Source organism: Chenopodium quinoa, unplaced genomic scaffold (genome assembly GCF_001683475.1).
Source record: "Chenopodium quinoa cultivar QQ74 unplaced genomic scaffold, ASM168347v1, whole genome shotgun sequence".
Classification (NCBI taxonomy): domain Eukaryota; kingdom Viridiplantae; phylum Streptophyta; class Magnoliopsida; order Caryophyllales; family Amaranthaceae; genus Chenopodium; species Chenopodium quinoa.
In genome coordinates, this window is record NW_018742630.1 from 1828348 (window position 1) to 1847786 (window position 19439).

The 19439-nt window shown below is 30.7% G+C and overlaps 2 protein-coding genes across 2 annotated transcripts; one reads left to right on the top strand and one right to left on the bottom strand.

The window, feature by feature from the left end:
• Positions 1–2399: 2399 nt before the first annotated feature.
• LOC110721760 lies at positions 2400–3472 on the bottom strand. Its single transcript, XM_021900951.1, has 4 exons — positions 3213–3472; positions 2979–3119; positions 2699–2886; positions 2400–2614 (listed from the first exon to the last, which is right to left on the bottom strand). Exons 1-4 carry the CDS (start codon positions 3470–3472, stop codon positions 2400–2402), a joined length of 804 nt encoding a protein of 267 aa, XP_021756643.1.
• A 14000-nt stretch (positions 3473–17472) lies between these two features.
• LOC110721813 lies at positions 17473–18872 on the top strand. Its single transcript, XM_021901012.1, has 2 exons — positions 17473–18269; positions 18406–18872. Exons 1-2 carry the CDS (start codon positions 17659–17661, stop codon positions 18572–18574), a joined length of 780 nt encoding a protein of 259 aa, XP_021756704.1. The 5' UTR covers positions 17473–17658; the 3' UTR covers positions 18575–18872.
• Positions 18873–19439: the final 567 nt, after the last annotated feature.

Below are 19439 nucleotides of genomic sequence, written 5' to 3' on the forward strand. Positions count from 1 at the left end.
AGTATAGCAAAGTTGCACTCAACACTCCGAACATTACGTAGTAGCCAAAACACCACCTAGTATGATGGTTGGATAGCAACGCGCACCTTTAATGAAATATCCCGGCAACACAGTTCACCGGAAAAAAGCATAATCAATTTTTTATTATTTTTTGGCCCCTATTACAATTTTTTTTTTGTATACTCCTAAACTTAAAAGTCACGTGCCCTCCCTTCTCCTTCTTCTTTTCTTCTTCTTCTCTCATTCGTATCTCCTTCTTCTCTCATTAGAACCAGAGTTTCCAAGTTCTTCCCCAAATTGAAAACCCTAATTTTTTTTTAAAATTGGAATTCTTCCCAATTGAAGTATGAGCTCAACATCAACGACCTCATTTAGGAGGAAATCTTATTCTGGTACGAATGTGAGGGTGTATTGTGGACATCGACTACCTGATGTCATTCGTATTGCGTGGAAGTACAATGAAAATCAAGGAAAGCATTTCTATGGCTGTGCAAAGTGGAAGGTAATTAAAATTTGAAACCTAATATTAATTATGTTAGAATGTTGTTTCTAAATACATGTGAAAATGCAGGTTGATGATTGCAAATTTTTCGAATGGATTGACAAGGAAGAATATGGACCATGCGCCATTGAAGTAATTAATGGTTTAGCTGCAAATAATGAGAGGATGGAAGCTGAATTAAGGAACCTGAGAGATTCCTCAGGATGTCAAAACCCAATCATTTGAAGATGGGGCAAAATTAAGAGCAATGAAAGCTGAGAACAAGAGATTGAAGCAACAACTGAAGGTTCTGTCTGGAAGAGAAAGGGCATATTTTGGGGCTTTCTTAATTTGCTTGATATGCTTTATGTTGTTTATTGCAAGGTTGTAGGTTGGCTAAGTGCTTTGGTAGTTGAATTGATTATGGTGGTTAGAACTAGGTGAGATGGTATAAAAGTATGTAGTATAATAGTATGTAGTATAATAGTATGTAGTATTTTAGTATGTGTACTTTAAGATGTACTCCATTATTATCATGAAATGAGAGGAATACAATATTTGGTGCATTGTATTTGCTGTTGTTATTGAATTGTTTGGTAGTTGAATTGAATATAATAAGGACCACAAATGACAAAAGCAACAACATTTGTACTTTTGATATTCAATGCTTTAAATCACATGGTGAACAACCAAAAGCTAGTTCAAAGATGCTTTTACAAGGACAAAAAGCAACACCTTTAGATCTGAAATTTGACTAGTTTAATACCACAAAAATTGTCCACCCCAATAATATTTCTACCCTAAATGAACTACATATGCTACTGCTAAGCTTTCATGGTTGCCTAGCTGTTGTAGAAGCTTGAGTTTCCACTTCTCCACAGTCTGTTAGGATAGAGTTGGTTCCTTTACTTGGTCTTCCCTTCCCTCTTTGGTGTTCTAATGTTGACTTCTGAGTGGCAGGATTCCTTGTTGACCTAGATCTGGTAGTAGGTCCAGCTGACCAGTGTTAGGGTTTGTAGATGTATTGCTGGAACCAGTTTGTCTTGCTCTTTTGGTAGGAGCTACAATAGTTGTACATGCAGATGCAGATGCAGAGGCAGAGGTATTTGTTCTTCCTCTTTTAGTTTTCTGTAACAACAACAAAAGGTAGTTAGATGTATATAAGATTGTTAGAATTTGAAATAAATAGGTATAGGTATACCTTTTGCACTAGGATAGCTGGTTCTGGTGGCTTGAGTGGGCATATTCTCTTGTTATGCTATTTTGATCTGCATATACCACAAGTCATTTGCAAACCATGCTTGCTCAGCTTCCCTGGTTTGTCTTGTCTTTCATGTGGGGATTTTTTTCTTGCCTTTCTTGGTCTTCCTGCACCTATTTTAATCTCAGGTGGGTGCAATGGGAAAGCCACATGTTCTCAATGAGTCTCTCCCCTTAGTGGTTTAATAGAACCATTGTATGCTTTTAAATATTTTGCCTTGGTCAGCCTCTCATCCACATAATTCTCATAGGGAACTCTCAACCAGGTACATGCTGAAATTGCATGACAACATGGGAAACCATGTAAGTCCCATCTTCTGCAACTGCAGGTCTTGTTATCCAAATTGACAACTAACACTTCCATGTCATGTAGTACCTGAAACTCTGTGGGTCCAGATGCCAAAACAGTGCATGACGTATCATACTCCTTGTTTTTTTCAAGTCTTTTCCTTATTCCTGGACAAATTATGTCCTTAGATCTCTCCATCAAAGTTTTCTTCAAAAACAACCTCTCTATTAAAGCCCTTCTTATGTCCTCCAACATATGTATTATAGGCTTAGATCTGGCCTCTAATATCCACCCATTGAAAGTCTCTACTAGGTTATTTTCAACTAAATTGCATTTAGTTGTTGTTCTAAATCCAAATCTGCAGAAAGCTTATGATTTTGTTTTTTTGAAGTCTTCAATAGCAGCAGCAGAGATGGTATTCATTTCATCTAGAGCCTTGTCATAGTCTGCCTTAGTGTAAGCATACACTGCCTTCCAAAACAATGATTTCAATTCATCCCCACCATGTTTCTTGTGCCATGGTGGATATATGTGCCTTGCACATAGTCTGTGTTCCACAACTGGAAACCACAGTTTCACTGCTGCTACAATTGACAGCAAGGTGGTCATGTACAAAAAAATCAGATTAGTATTGAAAACTTACAATGTACAAGAATAACATTGTTCACTTCTTGCAATTACCTTATATTGATCTAAAATAATAGTGCAGTCCTCTCCACCAAATTCAGGCATGTCATGTTTTAAGGTTTCTAAGAACCAAGACCATGAATCATTATTTTCTGCCTCGACCACACCCCATGCAACTGGAAACATCTGGTTGTTCTCGTCCCGACCTATTGCTGTTAGCAATTCCCCCCTAAAAAAGTTTTCAGAAAACAACCATCTAGGCAAAGAACCTTCCTGCAGCTGGACATATACCCTTTCCTAAGTGCTGGAAAACTAATATACAATCTTTTAAATACATGCTCACCATCTTTTTCTCTCTCAAATGTCTGCAACTCATATCTCATATCAGTATCACTCCTTTTAAACTCAACCAAATATGTTGCCAGTCGAGAATAATGGTCATACAAGTTGCCATGAAGTATCCTGTGAGCAATAGATTTCACTCTATAGCAATTACACTTTGAAAGTCTCACACCAAACTTCTCTATCACATCCTTTTCTAATTATTTCCTTGACCAATTAGGATTGTCTCTGAATTTTTGCAAATATTCTTGTGCAAACCACCCAGCCTTAGCTTGTAAATTCTCATAATCAGCCCTGTTGCATGTGTGGTTAGGATTGCATGATTTGACAATGAATGACTTGTGTTGACCATCCCAAGAAGCATACAACTTCCACTCACAGCCACTCTTGCACTCGGCTTCCATTTTCTTATTTCTCTCAACCTTGTACCATCTAATACTGTAACCAGCAAGGAATGTATATCTGTTCACCATCTATTTGAAAACTTCAGGAGATTGGAATTTAATTCCAACCTGCCACCGTAGTTGTTAAAATCCCGATCCAAATCTTAAGATCCTACGATTCTACGATCCAAAATTGCGTGATCGATCTGAATCTTTGGTAGGATCTTAAAGTTTGTAGGATCTTACGATCCTACTCCGATATTAGTTATGAGTGGTAAGATCTCAACACGATCCTACGATTTTATTACGATCCTACAATCCGATCCAACATTTTCCTATAATATGAGACTTTGATTTATTTTGACATATTTTTTATTACTCTTAGGTTATATGCACCTAAATTTAATGTATTCAATAATTATCACTAATAAATTAGCGAATCCGAGACATTAATATGATTTTATCAATTGACAACTTGCACATAATTTATTAATTTAAACTTGACAATTAATATGCAATTGTCATAGTTAAGGTCTCATTCTTGACAAATTTGTACATAATTTATTAATTTAAACTTGTGTTATTAATCTTCTAACTACCATACAGACAAAGCTAAATGAAGATCGACGTTTCTTAAGCAAACCAATATCTTTTAGCACTGAAACCCCTTAGAAGAAATGTTTTTAAGTCAATTTATAGCATAATATATAATATTATTCGTTATTAAGTAGGATCTTACGATCCTACGATCCGCTCTATCGATTCGATCCCACCCCCCCTCTCATCGATCCAAGGTAGGATCCCGATCCTAACAACCTTGCCTGCTACACAAGTTTCTTAAAATCAGTGCTCTTATCTACCACTTTTACTGCAGTGTTCCTAAGTTCCTCCTTTTCACCATCATCCACCTTAGAAGTCATCATCTGCATTAATGTCACTTGCATTTTTCAAATTAATCAATGATTGGACATGTTCCTCATCACTTGAACTGCTCTGTTCCATTTGGTAATCACCATCAGCACTGTCATCATTGTCCTCCAAAGATTCAGCTGGACTTAACTCTATTTCATCCTCACCAACAATCCAATCACATTTCTTCCACTCTAAATCATCCTCGTGACATTCAGTCATTTCAAAATCTTGATCAACATCAGACTCATAACCCACATGTTCAGTGTAATACCAGTTATCTACATGTATATGGTCACAAGACATAGGCTGATCACTACGCTCATGTGGACTACCCCTATCTGCATTCTCACCAGCACCAAAACCTCCCAAGCCATCTCTATTCTCCCCAATTTTATCCAATCCATCATTATCAATCTAAACCTCATCATCTATACTTAGAAATTCAAGTCTAGACCTGATTCTGTCAAGCCTTTTCTGAAACAAGTTACTTCTGTCAGTATTTTCTTTGCTATTCACACTCTTTTTCTTTCTCTTATATGGTGGTTTAACGGGTTGTAAACAAGGTTCAGGAGGTTTTACAGTTTGTGGCTTTCTAGGGGAACTCCTACCTGGTCTTCTTGGTGAAAGTTTTTTTCTTTGAGTGTTTCTTTTCTGAACAGGTAATTTTGAGGTGGGTTTTTCAGGGATTGATTGTGTGTTTTTTTTTTCTGAATAGGTAATTTTGAGGTGGGTTTTTCAAGTTCTGAATGTGTGTTTGCCACATTGGATTCTGCTGCACTAGGCCCTTCAACTAAAGTGATTACTTCTGGGTCATCCACCCCATGAATCACATACTATTCAACCATCCCATTCTCAAAACCAACTTTCACAAAATCTAAGACTTCACTATCTTTCCATACTTTAACCAAACCCCTTTTCAAATCTAAACCAGGCAAGTTATAATACATAAAGCAGGTATTAGTGTACTTCACACCTTCCTCCTTCAACATAGCTAAGAATTCAAAGTAACTCACATAATCAGGGTCAACATTATCCCAATAATGCACTTCTCCTCCAATACACTGCCAATCTGGAGTTAAGAACCCTCCATGATTCAACTTAATAGTAAATTTAGCATTGTCCATGACCTAATTTGCGCAAACACAAAAGGATTCACGAGGCAGCAACATATATTTAAATACAATCAACATGCATCCCAATTTCACAAAATTACAACCATAATTCAACAAATTAAATCAGGCACACCCCACAAAATCATCTTTTTTGACACGCAACTCGCAAATTTGGTCAATTATTAAATAATACACACACATCGCAGTACAAAAAATTCAATTTGAAAATAGGGTCACTCACAGTTTTGCAAAGATGCTTCCGCCTTTGTTTGTCGTCCTTCGATTCTTGTATGCGCTATTCAACAATGGAGGTTTTCAATTTTGGGTTGGTGGGTCATTAATGAAGTTCAAAAAAAGAAGAAAGAAGAATGAGAGAAGAAGGAGAAAAGAAGGAAGGGCACGTGGCTTTTAAGTTTAGGAGTATACAAAAAAAAAAAAAAAAAAAGTAATAGGAGCCAAAAAATAATAAAAAATTGATTATGCTTTTTTTCGGTGAACTGTGTTACCGGAATATTTCATTAATGGTGCGCGTTGCTCCAACCATCATACTAGGTGGTGTTTTGGCTACTACGTAAAGTTTAGAGTGCTGAGTGCAACTTTGCTATACTTATGAGTGTTGAGGCCAATTTTGCCTATATTTAATCACAAATTTTATATGTAGCTAGCCAAACTGTGTCACCAACTATTACAAGTGTTATTTCGTTAGTGCTATAGGGGTTACTTGGTCAGTGTTAGAGGTTACTCAGTTAGTTTTACAGGGTTACTCGGTCAGTTTTATAGGTATAACTTTGTCCGCCCAGATGGTGTAGCTAGCCACATACAAAATGTATTGTTATTTAACTTATTTAAGAAAATATTAGAGAATCAGTAAAAATAAGTTTTAATCATTAAAAAATAATTTTAGTTTGGTGAAAATACTTTCAGTTCAGTGAAAATAATTTATGTTCAATAAATATAATTTCAAGTTAATAATAATATAAATATATATTTACAAACAAAACTACAAAAAGTACACTATATATAAATATAAGCCATATAATATCGTATATTTAAATATCCTACATTATCGGAACGAATTATTTGACCGTATTTAACATTCAAGCAAGGTTATTAGGATCGGGATCCTACCCTGGATCGATGGGGGGGGGTGGGTGGGATCGAATCGATAGAATCGGATCGTAGGATCGTAAGATCCTACTTAATAACGAATAATATTATATATTATGCTATAAATTGACTTTAAAACATTTCTTCTAAGGGGTTTCAATGCTAAAAGACATTGGTTTGCTTAAGTAAGGTCGATCTTCATTTAGCTTTGTCTGTATGGTAGTTAGAAGATTAATAACACAAGTTTAAATTAATAAATTATGTGCAAATTTGTCAAGAATGAGACCTTAATTATGACAATTGCAAGTTGTCAATTGATAAAATCATATAAATGTCTCGGATTCGCTAATTTATTAGCGATAATTATTGAATACATTAAATTTAGGTCCATATAACCTAATGAATAATAAAAAAAATATGTCAAAATAAATCAAAGTCTCATATTATAGTAAAATGTTGGATCGGATCATAGGATCGTAATAAAATCGTAGGATCGTGTTGAGATCCTACCACTCATAATTAATATCGGAGTAGGATCGTAAGATCCTACAAACTTTAAGATCCTACCAAAGATTTGGATCGATCACGCAATTTTGTATCGTAGAATCGTAAGATCCGGATCGGGATTTTAACAACTATGCATGTAGGATTAGTATTTTTAGAGCGTTACGTATAGGATTATGCCACGTAGGATTGTTATTTTAAAGCTCCATGTAATATTAAAATTAAAAATTTAAATTTATTATAAAAATAAAATACTCTCTCCGTTTCATAATGTTAGTCTCATATAGAATCAATCGCATAAAATAAGAAAAAGAAGAATGTTTGGAATCTAACATTAAAGTACAAAATAATCCATAATTAATTTACCTTATTTAAGTTTTTTGATTTTTTTTAATTGGAAAAACATAAGTCATAATGCATAATTCAAGATAGAGATTTCCTTACTTAGAGCCATGTCATCTATCCACAACCAATTAATTCCAAAAAAATTAAGTTAAAAAGGGAACATATTCAATATGGGTAGATCTTTTTGAAACGCCCAAAATAGTATACGGGACTAACATTATGAAACGGAGGGAAAACTATCTTTTCAAATTGAAAATTTTATCTAAGTGAAAAGAAACAATTTATTTTATTTCGTACATATAACAAAAATACTATTAAACTTTAAAAAAAATGAAAATCACGTTTAATTGATATTTAAAAAAAAATTGGATTAGATAAAAAAAATAATGAAAATATGACAAGTGATTATAATAAAATATTTTATAAAAATATACTAATAAAAAAAATGAAATCACGTCCAATTAAAAAAATATTAGTTTTCTCTAAAAAAAAACAGTTTTGGATTAGATACAAAAAATAAGAAAAAAAATTATTCAAATTAAAAGTATATCCTTTCTCTTTTTTTAGCAAAAAAAAAAAAAAATCATCATTTATCATTTATTCGATGAGTTGATTTCATCTTATGATTTGTTATTATTATAAATAGGCATTAAATTCCAATTAAATAAGAGATTTGTAATTTCTTTTAGAATTAAATAATTCAAATGCCATAAGTAAAATTAGGGAATGAGATTTTAAAGTTTAAATATAAAATATTATCTTTTGATATTAGGAATTTCATGTAAATATATAACGAATGAGAGAAAATTCACAATTTATTTTAAATAATTAAAATAAAAATATTAAATAATAATCTGATATTAAGCAGGTTTAACATTGCCGGTTATGTTAATTTAATTTTTTATTTTTAATTAATTAAATTGATAATTTCGGATAAGATTATATGACAGTTTTTTTTTTTGGATAAATAACTGTCATATTAATCTCTATAAATACATCTTTTGGAAGTGTTAAGTTTTTAGTTTTATCTTTTTCTTTCTCATTCTACGTTTCCACAAAATTTCATGTCCATGGAGAATGTAAAATTATGCTGTATTTTCATTCGAAGTAATAGGAGAATCCTGGGAGTAAGTTAGCATAATTGTTCCCAACAGCGTTATATGGGAGGGCTATCTAATATTATCCTATGGACAGAGTAAACTCATCCTTTTCTTTTTTAGTTAGATTTCTTTTCCAGAAATTGTATTTATATTAACATAAAATATACTTCTTTCTTTTCTTTTTACTTGTAACACTTTGACCTTTATAATATTTACATATTCAACTTTGACAGGCTTTAGTTAATTATATAGAAGGAAAAATATATGGATCTTATTAGATTCATATCAATTTATACTTTCATAATTAATATAAGATTCTTTTAATATTTACTTATTGATAATTTTTTTAAAAAAATTGTGATTTAAATGTGCAATGACAAGCATGAGATATATTGATATGAAAAATATTGCAAGTAAAAAGAAATAGGGAAAGTATATAATATACTCCCTTATTTTCAAAATAATCGTCAACACTTGAATTTACGGGAGGTGTTTGGATTGCTAGTATGTTGACGACCATAAGAATAGTATTAATCCATCCGTTTTTGTAATTTGAAGTGTTAGCATGCTGGTTAAGCTTGTATACTTCTTAAATTTAAGATTTTTTGTGAAAAGCTACCTTATAAAAAAATTTGTAAGAAACTACCTTATAAAACACTAGATGTGATATGAAATTAAAAGCAAAGGCAAATTAAACATTTTAAAGGATACTACAGTCCACAACCCCCTCCCTTGACTTATATACGGAGTAATAGAGATGAAGTCTTCCATCATTGAACATCAGCGGGTCAAACACAAATCTATTCGAGTTAGACTCAATTTTTAGGGGGTGAAAATAATTGCTCGAGCTTGTTATTATGTAGTATGAAGCAACTGATTTGCACCCCTAGCTGTATACACTCCAATGATCAAGTCAAGTTATTCCATGTAACTGAAAAATTTTCAAGTGACAACACTAACAAACAAAATTGCACCATTATTAGGGTTCTTTAACGAGTCCATAGTATATATTAAGTGTAAAAATCTTTTCATGATGTACTTGAAAAGAAATGAGAATATAAGTGTTAAAAGTGTGGTTTAAGATGTATGAGTAAAGGACTTTTCTTAGAAATGTTAGAAGCTCTTAAAGGTAATGACGAAAGAATAGAATAATATATGAAAGGTGATGAGTATATGCCTCGAATGATCCCATTTCATTGTGAAAATTGAGAGTAGTTACAGTGTACAGTCTGAACACAACTTATACTTACGTGGTTAAATGAATGTGACATAAATGACTCCATTTAAATTATTATATACATAAAATCGTTACGGATGATTCAAATCAAAATTGTTCTAGCTTGTAATTGAAATTTATAAATTAGATTATTTGATGACATAAAATTGATCTAATATATATATTCTTAAATTGATCTAACTTATTGAAATCAAATATAGCAAATAGTATTGATTTATAACAAAATAATCCGATCCAATCATCAATATAATTTGAAATATGACTTCACTCATAAGACCACTTTTCAAAATATGCATGCATGACTCTTACTCGAATGGACATGTATCCTAGTCTTACCTGTCCCGAAGGTATCCTCATTCCTCACCCATATATTCAAATAATGAAGTCATTCACGTCATACTTGTATGAATTGATAAGTTTACTGCCTCTACTATGCATGGGAAACAATTAAACAATAATAGAAAATCTTTCTATTTGCAATATTTTTAAGGTAAGATAAAGGATCCTACTGAATCGGTACCTCTCACATGTTAAATCAGCCCAATTACGTAGGTCAATACTTGAGAGTAAAGAAAGAGGTAAAGAAATTCCTCTACTTCCAAATAAATGTGGTTGGTGGGCTCAAATTCGTGACCTCAAAATCACAAGATTAATCTAGCCATGTACTTGCAATTGGAACAATAAACTTACAACATTGAAGAGGTGATTTTTAATATATACGAAGTATGTGATTGGCTAATAAGTTTCCAACTATGGTTTTTTTAAAAAAAAACTTTGTTCTTGGAACATATTTTTAGTATAATATACGTATTTTCTTGTTAATGGTTGGTGTTGTGATTGGAGAAACACCTTTAAAAAAAAGGATCATAGACGAATGATACGGAAGCAAATAAATTTTCTTTGATAGTGTGCGAATGCGTGTAAAAGCTACATGTACATACACAATGGAGATGTCATTCGTAAAAGCGATGTTTACACAAGGTAGGGGAGACGCTAACTAATTTAGTAGAGTTCTTAGGGTGCAATTATTAGAATTAAAAGTTTTTAATTATACTACTTCTGTTTTTTTTTGTTTTTTTTATTTTATTATTATTATTATTATAACAAAAACCTACAAAGTCAATTGATTTACAAGAAATTAGTGGGAGCCGAGATACAATCTGGGCCCCCACCCCTCTAACTATAGCGAACCCGATCCTGTTGAAGATATGAGCAGCTGCACGAGCACCAATATCAAAATTATTATTATTATTATTATTATTATTATTATTATTATTTTATAAATTGCAACACAGTATCATGACACGTATTTTATTGAAGAGATTAGATTATAGAAATGACAACTTAATCAATATAATTTTTTCAACTACATAGTACATAACCTTTCTCATTCCTTGTGTTGAAATAATTTTGATAGCCATTTGTTTACCTTTGCTAATCAACTTTGAAAAATCCATATCTTGAAATTACATGTATTGAAAGTAAAAGAAAATAGAGGAAGTATGTTTTTACTTCTAATACTACTTTTTTTTACTACTAATTTTTCATTTCTATATTTAGGTTTATTTTTTAGAAATAACAAAAAAAAAACCTTGTTAAATCAGCACCTCTCAATCATAGGGTTAGCCAGCTAAAAACTTAACATCAGTGGACATATTTCATTGAGTTGGCATTTCATATAATTTTTAAACTATTGGTATTAGGTGTATATTATTCTCAATTTCTCATCCCAGCACCTTAATTTAATTTGTCGTAATAAGAAGCAATCGAACCATTGTATTCACTACTTCACGCCAGTTATTTATCTATACTATATATTAAAAAAATGTTCCTTTCAAAAAAGCGGTATCACATGACACTCTTCAAAATATATACGATATGTCACAATACCACGTCACTATCCAAAGTATATGTACCACGTAAACATACCATTTCATTTAACAAAATAAATCATGCTTTAAGCTAGATTATTCAAATCCGTAACCTCCTACACATAAAGGTCATACATTTACCATCTCAACCAACTTTTATTATGTTTTAAATTTCACATAAAATTATATATTCCTTTCATTTGTTAAGTAAATTAGAGGTTACATAATATTATTTAATTTTCACAAGGTTAGAAAATAAATACATATGAGGTAAGAAAAAAGTAACACTTGAGGCAACGCCTTGACCGCACACTAGCTATACAAACAGTCGAATATAATTATCAAATTAAAGAAGTACTCCCTACGTTTCATAATAATCGCAACACTTTGACCGACGCACATGTCAATGCACAACTTTGACCGTTAATATTTGTAATTATATATTATTAAAAAGTATAAAGGTTAATATAATGAAATTATACTTAAAGACTAATCCAAAATTATTTTAAATGGCAACATATGTGTTTTATATATCGATAAAAAAAGCATAGTCAAAGTAAGCATATATAAATAGTATAAAGTCAAAGTGTTGCGATTATAACTAAACAAATGGTGTACAAACTAACAACATGAGACATCACTCGGACCACACATTAGTTTAATTATTAAACTAGGGATTATTGATATCATAATATCAATAAATTGATAATATCCCATTGTATTCAGTACTTCACGCCATTTATTATTTAGCTATTTATTCCTTATTTGTGCCAATTTGGACATAATTTTCCCTTCACTCAAACCTTTTATTTATTTATTTTATTTATTTTAAGTTCAACGTCCTCTATGCTAGAAATGCAAGAAACTTGAATATCCACAACTAATTTTAATCGAATAAGTTCCAAACATTTTTTAACAGGAAAATGGGTAATCTTATATATAATTTAAGAGTCATTTTGCAACACTTAACCACAGCACTCTAAAACCCCAACTCTCAATTGTCATTCACTCTGTTTTTTTTTTCTTTTCCTTTTTTTTTTGGAAAATATTTTTCAAATAACTCCCACAACTACAAATAATTAACTTATAATAAAAAAAAAAAAACCATAATTTCCATTTTTAAAAAAACTATAACTTCCTCTTATACTAATTTTTTCCCTATACATTTATATATCCTATGCATTAGCATGGGTACATTCTAGTAATTTTGCTTCAAAAAAAAAAACATTCTAGTAATTAAAATTAAAAAAATATAAACTTAATTAATTCATATTTGGAAAAATATTTCAAAAGGTTTATCTGTGATTTTTATTATATTAATTTTTTTTCCTAAAAAATCTAGTTTTGGAGGAAAAAAGTTCCTAAAATTTTGCCAAATTTCCCTAAGCTAGTAGTTATCGCTTTAGCATATACTCCGTATACAGTATTTTGTAGATCCAACACATTGTCATTCCTACATAGGCTTGATTGTGTTGGAAGGGGTTGTGCAAGGGGTCAATCCCTATTCCCTATATACCCATGGTGGAAGGGAGGCTCAGCTCCAATCATTCCTCAACTCTACAGCCTCATGTCATTTATGAATATCGTAACTAGACAAGGTGCAATTTATGAAACATGAGACCTTTGTTTCTTTATTTTTTAATGAAACTGTTGATTTTGGTACCTTAGATAAAGAAATTGTATTTAAATAATAGTTGAATGGCTAATGATATTAATCTATTAGATGTTTTTCTTCTCACTTTTGATTATTAGGAAGTTGTAAGTAAGACGAACTTATAATAATTAATTTTCATACAACATTAATGGTTTATTCGTAAAAAAAAAGGTATAGATCTCCTCTAAAAATGTAGCTATTTCATTGGTTGTTCAAAGAATTATACTCGCATTAGATAAGCAATAATTTTACATACAAGTAGATGAATTGAGATAATTTTCATTATGCACTTGGGAGAACTAGTTTTTTTTTTTTTTTTTTTTTTTTTTAGGAATGGGAGATCTCGTTAAGTCATCATAAAACCACACATTTGTAATGTACTTTGTAATACTATCAAAGTGAAGAAAAAAGACTGTCCTATCTAAGCTCTCAAAATAAAATAAAAGGTGTTTTTTTTTTTTTGTTTATGAAAACAAAAATAAAAAGGTAATTTGGTTGCCCAATGTTGACTCAAGGCAAGTCTACGTTTTGTTGAAATTGATAGGAACTTGTTCATATCTAGTCTAGGTCGAATAAAATAGGAGAAGCAAGTTGGCAATGAAAGCTACCCAATAATAATGAAAATGAAAATCTATTAAAAAAAATTAATAATAAATAAGATTCTTGCGTCCCCAATAAAAAAAGGTAACAATAGTTTTTTTTTTTAAAAACGTAATAATAATAATAGATTCCTGCCTCTTTTTTTTTTTTTTTTTTTTTTTTTTAATAATATGACACATTGACACCCTAAATTATTAGAGAGAGAAATAGAGGGGTAATTTGGTCATTTCGATCACTAAAAAACAGGCTAACTTCAAGGTAGCAGTACAACACCGGCACCTAAAACCCCACCAAAAATCATTTTCATCTCAAAAAATTAAAACCAATAAAAATGAAAAAAAAGAAAAATAAAATAGTACAAAAGATAGTGGGCCCAGTAATGAAGTGGGCTGAGGCCCACAGTGGTTTCCAGTCATAATCAAGTAATTGAGCCCATCCGTCGAAAGAATGACACGTACAAAAAAAGGGCCCACTTTCCAAAAATACCCTTGAAGAGTATCCCTTTTGGTGTCAGATTCCGGGGGCAATTGTGGGCCAAGATTCCTTTTTTTTAAAGTGGGTCCCTTTTCTTTGAAGGTGGACAATTTTTTAATTTTTGTCTTATCACAGGTGACATTTTATGAATCATTTGATCTCGATATTCGTGATTAACTTTTTAAGCTATTTTTCATTAATTTTTTTTACTACTCCGTAACTCAGTTTCATATTAGTTGCAGCTTTAGAATACTCCGTTTATTTCATACTGATGTTCCTATTTACGGAAATCGATGTAAATTTTTACCTATCTTTGACCGCAAATATCTTTAGTATCACATTATCAAAAATTATAAAAGTTAGATACTACCTCCGTTTCTTATTATGTGCAACAAAGGAATATTTTATGTCTCACAAATAATGCCCCTTTGTTACACATAATAAGAAATGGAGTTAGTATTAATAATGTACTCATCAAACTAAATCCCACATGACTATATTTATTCTTATAGATTGAGAGAAATTAAGAAAATTCTCTCTTATGTTTAAAAATCAAAGATTCCAAACAGGAACATTATTATAAAACGGATAGAGTATTTTATATCTCATATATAATACTTAAAATTCCAACTAATAAGAAACGGAGGTAATACTTTAAATTAAAAAAAAAATTATTTTTTTTGAAAAAACTTAAATATATTTACTTCAAATAAAACAAACTATTCTCAAGACCTTTTTTTCCTCATTATTTTCATTCATGATGTTTTTTTTTTCATGCAATATTTTGACTTAGGGTGAGTTCATCTCCAATCTTTAAGGGGTCTTGAGGAAAGTCTTTGACAAGACTCATGCAATAAAGTGGGAGAAACTTGGACAATGTTTAAAGGGTTTGTTTGTTCCATCTTAATTTAAGTTATTTAATTATATTTCAAAATAATAAATTTAGATAAAACTTGGACAATGTTTAAAGGGTTTGTTTGTTCCATCTTAGTTTAAGTTATTAAATCATATTTCAAAATAATAAATTTAGATAATTTTAGATATTATTAAATAATTTCACATAAGATAAGATTTTACCCGTCAAAAAAATTAATAAATTTATAAAATTTAACTGAAATAAATTCATACAAAACAAAGTATAATTTTAGATATAATAAAATAATTAAGTTAAAATAAAATTATCTTAGACAAAACCATGAGCCAAGTAGGGCCTAAGTTGGGTTTTGGAAATAAAAACCGTGCTCAAAACTGTTAAGTGAGGAAAGCTAAAAGGGGTTCAGTTCCTTTTAGATAGAGAGAGTTTTATGTGAGCTTGAATAAAAAGAGATTAGTAAATGACTAAAAGTTGCTTCTTCAATTCCTTTTTTATTTTTACTTCTTTAATGTACGAGTTTGACCATGTATATACTCAATATGCTATGATTTTGATGTTTATATAAGTGAATTTTTATGGTCAAAGATTTAAAATAGTTAACCATAAAAGTCAAAACATAAAGAATAAAAAGGAACGAATGAAGTAGCGAAAAGCTAATTTGACAAAGTAGTCTTAGGTAAATAATCGAGTCTGAGAGATGAAATTACCCTTATATACTATTTTTCCACATAATAATTTGACTAATTTGATTGAATTAATGAAATGGAAAGCCGTGAATTGAAATGTATAGCAAGTGTAAAGAAACAACAGAAGTGAAATATTGATACTACTATTTTAAATCTATAAATCAAAACGAATCAAACAAGATCCTACATTAATTTAATTTGTTTTATTTTCCCTTGTGTTTATCTAAGATTTTTCATAGTTGAAATCTCCTATGATTAAATTGAAGATTTTACATGCGACAAACAAAAAGAAAGGAAGACCATATAAGATCTGATATGATATTGTCGGATGTTTTCTATTCTAACCTCTATCTTCTATTTTAATTGAACTTTTATATGATATCTACACTTAATACAAGAAATACATTATCATGTAGGATTTTGTTAATTGTAATATTCATCTAAATCTATATGATCTAGATTCATTCAACACAAATTCTTGATTAAAGCGGACTTTCATTAATTTATTGTAAGACGGGTTAAAGTTATCCTAAAAGTATTTAAAGTTACCCTTATATACTACAAAAGTTGTCATTATCCTAACATAAATTTTATCCTTAAAAATCATTTATAATGTATTAGATTAATTATATAAGCCTTCATACCATGCATCCATTAGAAATTACACACTAAAATACAATCAAACTACTTACAACTAAAAGTCACCCTTAAAGTGATTAAAGTTACCATAAAGTTACCCTTAAACTGACCATTTTACAATAAAATTAATGTAAGTCCGTATTACACAAGACTTACTATTCATTCAATTTAGAATCACAAATAATTGCATTCATAAGTGTAATAAACCCACAAAAAAAAAAGGTGTAATAATTAGAAACATTATTATATTAAGGATCTTGTCATTGAAAGTCCTTAAAATAGGAATAGAGAATAAATCTAATAGAGACTTGCCATGGTTTAAATTGATAATAAGTTAAAGATAGTATAAATATACCCAACATATAATTAACAATGTGTATGAGTAATTAAGTATTCAAGTATTTTTTATAAAGTTCTAACAAATTTAGTGTTTCTTTCGGTATTGTAAAGAAAAACAACATTCTCATTTCATTGTCTATTATAATTACTTTCATTTTATATATTTTATTAATCATCTTTATATCTAATCATTCCTTTTTCTTGATATTATTGGCTTAAATTTACTCAACTTATACATAAAACTTCTTGTCAAAAAAAACTTTTACATAAAACTGCTTATAAAACAGGTGATTTTTGTACTACAGTCATGTTCTTCTCACCTTAATTTTCATTAAATTATGATGAATATATTAACATAAATTAAGTTACAAAAAGTTTAATTCAAGCACAGTAAGAGTTACCTATAGCTAATTAACGACTAAATTAGTGTTATGTTTAGATTCAAGTTCCCTTCAAGTAAACAGAACAAGACCTTAATTTACATATATAAAACACCGAATAAAATAATTAGAATGGTGATGAAGTCGGTACTTTTTGTTTAGCAAACATATCATGAATATAGTAATAATGTAATGGGACCCACAATTAAAAAAGATATACAAAAAATTATATAAAAAAGGGGAGTGGGCTAAGTCCAACCACTCAATCATACATAAATTGACAACCCTCTTCAAGTGCTTATTCGAGAGACCCATCTAAGAGGGGTGTACTGCAACATCTCACTAGAACAATTATATCATCCCACTCATAATTCCCACCCACAATTCCATACTATAATCAATCAAAATTTTTTTTTCTTACCATTCAATCAATCAATCAATTATGTTGGGCAAGCGATCCCGGCCAGCAATTAGTAAGCTTGCCGGAGTACTAAGGTCCGGGATCGTCGACACGATGACAAGTCCACGAGGTCCATTAGATTGTAGGTCGTTACAATCTCCAAGGGGTCTAAAGAGTAACAATTATTACGATCAACACGGTGGGATCGGATTGGCTATAGTCGTAGCCCTTGACAACAAGTCTAATAGTTGTAACGTGGTATGTGGTGGTGAAATCCTAGCAAAATACGCTATTTGTAGCCAATTTTCGAGTCGTTCAAATCCGATCAACGTTACTCAATCTAGTAAGATCAAGAATAATGAGACGAACAACCAAAATGGTATGTTTCAACTCGAGGAAGAGGAATTGATGGACGGATTAGAAGAGGAGTTTACATATGTTACATGTCGCGGACCTAACAAGTCCACGACTAGAGTTTACTATAGTGGTGATGAACGGTCCATGGGACCGAAAATTAGTAAGAAAATCGGAGTTTTTAACATATCTTCTCCGGCTAGATTCTCCGATGATTGTCGTGATTCGGATTCGGATTTTCTTAGTTCATGTCACTCTTGTAGGAAAGGTCTTCAAGGCAAGGACATTTACATGTACAGGTAACATTTCATTTCATTACATATATTTTTAGTGTACTAAATTAAATATCCTAATATATATTTTACCATATTGTAAGAATGTAACAACAATAATAATACTAATACTAATATGTATGTTTATGTTATGTAAAAACAGGGGGGAAAAGGCATTTTGTAGTGCTGAATGCAGGCAAAGACATATAAGGATTGAAGAGAGGAAAGAAAAATGCAGGTCAGAGACACTGCGATCCGGCGAGCTTTCGACCTCACCTTACGGTTGTTCTAGTAGAGGCCAGATCTTCTCAACTAGGATAGTAGCAGCTTAATATAAATACCATCATTAGGAATAAATTTTCTGTTTATTATTATTATTATTAATATCTTGGTAAAGATATATAATGTAGAATAATATATAAGTTAGATTAAAAATAACAAGAAAAAGAGGTAAAAAAAAATACCCGGCAAATCTCCAATCTGTGACTATACATATAAAAAAAAAGAACAGAATTTTGCTCAACTGTGATGAGAAGTCAGAGTTGAGTTGGGTTGAGCTTAGTTGTAACTGTAATGAGAATTGTAAATTTTGATGTGAATTACAGAAAGTATTACATAGTATTATTATTATATGTTTCACAAATTATTATATGCCTTTTATATTTTGATTAAATCTAGGAAAAGACATAATCTGTGATATTGTTAGATGCTGAATGAAATATACAGGAATTTTGTAGCAACAACAAATCAGTGGTAAAGCAGTAAGGGTCTCAGGGAATTGTATATCGTGGTTCAGAAATCTCTGCTATATAAATAAGCTATTCATTTTTTTTTTTTTTTTTTTTTTTTTTTTTTTTTTTTTTTGGAATGAATGAATAGAATACACTTTTCTTTGTGTTTAAGAACTTTGTTTTGTAGGACCACTTTATAAATTTTGATACATAAGTCTCTTCATTTTACAAAGTAGTTGCAAATTTACAATTTACCGCTTCTACTAATCTATGCTTACATTAGTGTAAAACTGAACAGTTCCAATTACTTATTCCAAATTATTATAGGAAAATAATAAACATAGCCCTAAGGGCTATGTATAAGAAGCTAAAAAAGGAAATATTGAGGATAAATTAACATTAATTACACCGATCTGCGCGTGATTTTTTCATAAATGCCCAACCTAATTCCATTTTGTCATGAATA